This window comes from Lathyrus oleraceus, chromosome 2, assembly GCF_024323335.1.
Source record: "Lathyrus oleraceus cultivar Zhongwan6 chromosome 2, CAAS_Psat_ZW6_1.0, whole genome shotgun sequence".
NCBI classification, from domain to species: domain Eukaryota; kingdom Viridiplantae; phylum Streptophyta; class Magnoliopsida; order Fabales; family Fabaceae; genus Lathyrus; species Lathyrus oleraceus.
Genome location: NC_066580.1, coordinates 36,801,959 through 36,807,633, shown reverse-complemented (window position 1 = coordinate 36,807,633; position 5,675 = coordinate 36,801,959). Strand labels below are relative to the sequence as shown.

Sequence of the window (5,675 nt, the reverse complement as noted above, 5' to 3'; positions counted from 1 at the left end):
ATCCTTACCGTTAATTTGTTGAATTGTGTTTCCATAAGGCTATGAGGTTTTTACTTTTATCAATTCAATTTCGTTTTTCTTTCGATTCTCTAAATTTCATTTGTTTAATTTGTTATTTTTTGGAATAATTTTGATTAAATTTGTATGATTGCATCCTAAACTATAATCGCCTTTAACGTAGTTTTGTTGTTAATTTGCGTATGTTAAAATCACGTCTGCAACTATAATCGCCTTTAACGTAGTTTTGTTGTTAATTTGCGTATGTTAAAATCACGTTTGCTTAATTTGTGATTGCTTTAACCTGTTTGCTTTACTCGGATAATAGGTGTGTTAATGAGTATTATATCCACGGCTCTTGTTAATCGATATAGTGATCGAATAGAGATCGAAGTTGCTTAGAGAATTGGTGAGGTAGAAATCCATGATAAACCGTAAACTAAACAGTAGACTAATTAGTTCATAAAATTTTGTTAATCGTTTACCTTCATCTTAATCGAAAATTAAAAAACTCCCCATTATTCTTTTCCATTGGTAAAAATCTAATCAAATAGAATGTATAGATTATTTCGAGATCTATTTTTTTAACTAAATTAACCGATTAACCAATTAGATGTTTATAATGTATTTTTTCATGGCTAATTAGATGAAGAAATTTACATACATAACTTCTACTTTAAAGAATCATGTATGCAAACTAAATAAACTCATATATGGCCTATAACAAACTAGTATACAATGGTTCTCTAAATTATCTTCTACTTTGATTCCTATAGGTTATTTTCAATTTAAATCTAGTATATACAATTTTCAATAAAAGGGTTGAAAAGAATGAATTTGCTTTAATAAAGAATTTCATTTATCATCATGAGACTTGTTAAAATTCCTATGGAGAATTGTCATCAATGGAACAAAATTTAATACTACTATACTTCAAAAATAGCCAAAACAATTATAAACAATGATGATGATGCCAATGGTTGAGGTTGTGATCATCAACTCAACTCTCCCTTATTGTTGAAAGATCTTCAAAGACTGTTTTCATGTCAGGCCTTTCAGATGCTGGAAGAATGCATCTTATAGCCACTTTTAGCATATCATCAAGAATCATAGATGATCCTTCTGCAAGGGACTTTTCAATGCATTGGTTAGAGCGATCTCGTTCGACTAAGAATCTCACCCATTCGGTAAGTTCAACCACGCCAGGAATCCCCGACACGATTTCTCCTGACTTTCTTCCTGTTAGGAGCTCTAACAAGACGACTCCGAACGCGTAGACGTCGCTCTTTAACGAAGGGCTTGGTTTGGTTGATCTAGCGAACTCGGGCGGGCGGTAACCAAGCGCGCCTGCATTCAGAACTTGCTCGGAAGTGCCAGCCGCGGTAAGTATTCGATGCAGGGTGTAGTCAGTGAGCAAGGCATTTCTGTTTGGAGTTTCTAGTAGAATGTTTGTGGATTTGAGATTGCCATGAGGTATGGCTTTCTCGGTGTGTAGGTAGAGTAGACATCGCGCCACTTCTACGGCCACCCTGAGCCTTTCATCAAGAGACAAAGGATCGAGATTTCTTCTATCAGACTCTGTCGAAAAAATCGAAAGAATCCATGAATTCGAAATGTCCAATATACAAGTTAATAAGGCCGAAAAATTCCAAATACGAAACCGTAATCTTACCATGGAGATAAATGTCCAAAGAATAAGCATTCATGAAATTTGATATAATCAGTCTCTCATGCTCCTTTGGCCCGAGGTAGCAACCGAGAAACGAAACCAAACTCGGATGCTTGATCGTCCCGAGTTTCTTGATTTCTCTTGCCAACTCCTTTTTTCCTTTAGTTATTCCTTCTCTTAACCATTTGACAGCCAAAACATGACCAGATTCAAGTGTAGCTTTGTAGAGTGTTCCATGACAGCTCCTACCGATAACTTCAGCCGGAGCACGCGAAAGTTCTTCTGCAGTTAACATCAACGATCCATCGAATAGATGTAAGTCCCCGACCAGTTTATCCGGAGATGATACATTGAGCGAACTAGGATTCTCGAACTGACGGCTAGTAGAAGGTGAAGGATTCGAAGCCGATAAAATAGACATTGGCGAAGACGCTCCTTCCTCGTTCTTAACTAATTCAGGATGTTCAGGCTTCTTTACAGTTGGATGAATGTTTTCGGTATCATCACTTCGAGAAGGCTGCAAAGATTCCAAGTTTCTTCTCTTCGATGGAGAACTACTCTCTTGGACAATGTCACTTGCGGTCGCGTCTTGTTTAGAATCCCTTTCTTTTTTCTGACGAATCCTATAAAAAATCGTTGCAGCCATAATAGCCATCACAGAAGCACCAGTAACCAAACATGTAATCAAGACACTCCTAGTGAAAATTTTCTTATGTGACCTCGAACCTAGGATGGAATTTGAACTATCTTTAGGCGATAACCGAGAATTCGGATATATCAGCATAGGATTTCCTGGATGAAATGCTGATTCAGGAAACTGCAATAATTTATCAGGTACAACACCAGAAAAATTGTTAAAGGACACATTGAATCCTCTTAATTCATCTGAAAGATCATTAGGAATACTACCTTCCAATTTGTTGTTACATAGGTAAAGATACTCCAAATTATGAAGCTCCGTAATTTTTGGAGAAAGAGTTCCATTCAAGTTATTGTTCGAAAGATCAAGCGATGTCAAACTAAGATTTTCGGAAGAAACCAATGAAGTACTTGGAAGTTGAAAAGGAACTGGTCCAGAAAAGTTATTGTTTGAGAGATTAAGAGTAGTCAACTTGGTCGAGGCGAGAAGGGTCGGTAGGAGGAACCCAGAAAGCCGGTTGAGACTCAGATCAATCTCTTTTAGTTCTGGAAATGTTCCTAAAACTGGTGGCAGAAAACCTTCCAATGAGTTATTGGATACCTTAAGTGAAGTTAACCTTAAAAACTGACAGGTTTCGTTCGGAAGCGTTCCGGATAACGAGTTTGTACTAAGATGAATAACTTCTACATAGTTTCCCCAATTCTTGATCCTTGACAAGTTACCAAACAACATGTTGTTGCTCAAATCTATAATGGCACAGTGTCCTACTTTGAAAGGTAATGAGCCTGATAACTTGTTTGAAGATATGTTAAGCTTCCTTAGAGTCAATGAAGTAATGCTTCCAATGGAACCTGCAAGGAAAATTCTACAATTGTGAGGTAAGAGGAAAGCAAGTATCTATAAAGCACGAACACACGAAACACGACACTGACACGTTGACACCAGTAATAATTTGAAAAAATGAATAAATTAAACGTAATCACAAGTGTTAGTGTCGGTTTCAGATACGACACACATTTTTTCAGAGGTGTTGGTACTACAGAGATAAGTATGAACTCACGCAGTCACTACACCAGTGATCGTCGGATCCAAACCAAGCCGTTCATATTTCAATGCAAACTTACTAAAACTAAAATGCCGTAACGAATATGATTAGTATTTACACAGAAAACACAGAAATGACGTACCTTCAAGCTTGTTTTGACTAAGATCCAGTTCAGACAACATCATTGAACTTTCCTTCAACAAAGTTTCTGGCAGGGAACCTGTCAACCGATTGCATTCGAGCCGAAGAATCCTCAGCGATACAACAAATGCGAAGGAAGGTATATTACCAACAATCTGGTTATTACTAGCATCGAAGACCTCTAAATTATCAAGGTACGGCATACCATCATGAGCAAATAGCTCACCCGTCAACGAATTATGGCTAGCATTTAGATATTGAATCGAGAACAGAAACGAAACATCTCCAAGTCCTAAATCCAACGCACCGGAAAACCTGTTGTTGCTTAAATCAACATGTAACACACTTCCCATCTGATAAAATACATGCATAACATCACCAGAAAAGTTATTACCGCGAATATCTAAATACTTCAACTCCTCAAGTTTGTGAAACACGTTCGGGAGAGTACCACTAAATTCATTCGAAGAGAGATTCACATACAATAAACCACGCGATTCGACGAATGTAGAAGGAAACAAGCCGGTGAACTTGTTGAGAGACAAATCAAGAAACTTAAGCGATTTCATTGGAGCGATTCGTGACATACTTCCAGTGAAACTATTGTTTACAACTGTCAAATTACGCAGCATTGGAAGAGAACTAACTGCAACAAAATTAAACTCGCCAACCAAACCGGCATTGTCAAGAGTGATAGATACAACACTTCCATCACTACAGAATACTCCATACCAGTTTTGAGCACATCCATTAGAGTCCAATGAGTTAGAATCCCAAGAATTAAGAACTAATCCAAAAGGGTCACTTTGAATACCCTTCTTGAGTTCAAGAAGTGCATCAATATCTGAATTCCCCAATACAGTTTTCACCATCAACAACAACAACATCATCAACCAGAAAACCTGCATTCCTTTCCTACTTTTTCCTAATCCAAACATCAAACAATGATAGAAACATCAATTTTTGTTTCCACATTTACAAATCTCTAAGTAAAAAAAAAAAATACAAAAAAAAAAAACTCAGATGTTTGTTTAGCTGTATGAACTATAGCAAAAGAGAACTTCATTGCTTAAAATATACTAATTTTCTTTCAAAAAAACAAAACATGATAAAAAACTAAACAAGAAACTAGCTATATAAAAGCTTACAGAAAAAAATAACAGCACATTATAATTATTACCTGTTAATTGACCAGCATTAAGATGAACTATGAATGATATAATGTACAAGTATGAATGAATGATAGAGAAACCAGTTAGGTGAAGTGATGAAAGTAGAAGAAGAAGAACGGTACTATACTACTGGTTGGAGACCATTAGTAAGAAGCATGGCAGGTAGGTAGGGTGATGTTTTATTTTTTAATACTAGTATTACATTTTACATGTTATTGGTTCCAAAATTTATTATTATATCTTTGGATCCATTTTTGAGAACGACAAAACATTGATTAAGACGTATCAAATTCGTATTAACTTTTTGGTTATTTTGGAAATAAATTTTACTTCAGTTTGGAATTTTGTCTGATTGTTTTTACCACTGAACTTGCTATGTGACCACACATTCAACTAAATTTACAGAAAGTTTTTCTTTGAGAAGTCTAAATCTACATTTGGAACTTTGATACTTTTGGAGTGAAATCTCATAGGGTGCGAGAAAGAGTAGGCATACACGTGTCTAAACATACTATTATACCCGTTGTTTTCAGATAGCTGTAATTTTTTTTATTAATATTAGAAAATAATATACAAAACTAAAAAATTATAAGTTCGGGTCCGGATGGTTTCTCGGTAGGTTTCTTTCGAGGCTTGTTGGAAAATCATTAATCATGATCTTTTTTTACTGTATAAGTGAATTTTCTTTTGCAGACTTATCTACCAAAGGCAATCACAATAGTTTTTATTGTCTTAATCTCAAAGAATCAAAATTCATGATAATCGAATGATTATCGTCTCATATGTCTGATCCGAAGTATTTATTCGGAAGTATTTATAGATTTATTACAAAATTGTTAGCGGGGAGATTGAAGAAGATCATTGGTATGCTAATATCAATCAACCAATTTGATCCATCCCTAATAGAAGTATGTTAGACGGAGTAGTAGTGATAAATGAATTGGTGGACTTTGCTCGAAAAAAATGAGAAAGAATTGTTCCTCTTCAAAAAGATGATTTTGAAAAGGCCTT

General features: G+C 35.6%; 1 protein-coding gene across 1 annotated transcript; it reads right to left on the bottom strand.

Moving 5' to 3' along the window:
* Window positions 1–833: 833 nt before the first annotated feature.
* Window positions 834–4,856, bottom strand: LOC127117920 (probable inactive receptor kinase At5g10020). Its single transcript, XM_051048046.1, has 4 exons — window positions 4,673–4,856; window positions 3,494–4,417; window positions 1,670–3,157; window positions 834–1,575 (listed from the first exon to the last, which is right to left on the bottom strand). Exons 2-4 carry the CDS (start codon window positions 4,398–4,400, stop codon window positions 998–1,000), a joined length of 2,973 nt encoding a protein of 990 aa, XP_050904003.1. The 5' UTR covers window positions 4,401–4,417; window positions 4,673–4,856; the 3' UTR covers window positions 834–997.
* Window positions 4,857–5,675: the final 819 nt, after the last annotated feature.

Bases quoted from the DNA above. Each gene is read 5' to 3' on its own strand.
- LOC127117920 (XM_051048046.1), bottom strand. From the start codon at position 4,400: ATGCAGGTTTTCTGGTTGATGATGTTGTTGTTGTTGATGGTGAAAACT. The intron at 3,158-3,493 runs GTACGTCATTTC...TTTTCCTTGCAG, and splicing joins TAGTCAAAACAAGCTTGAAG to GTTCCATTGGAAGCATTACT. The intron at 1,576-1,669 runs GTAAGATTACGG...TTTTTTCGACAG, and splicing joins TTTGGACATTTATCTCCATG to AGTCTGATAGAAGAAATCTC.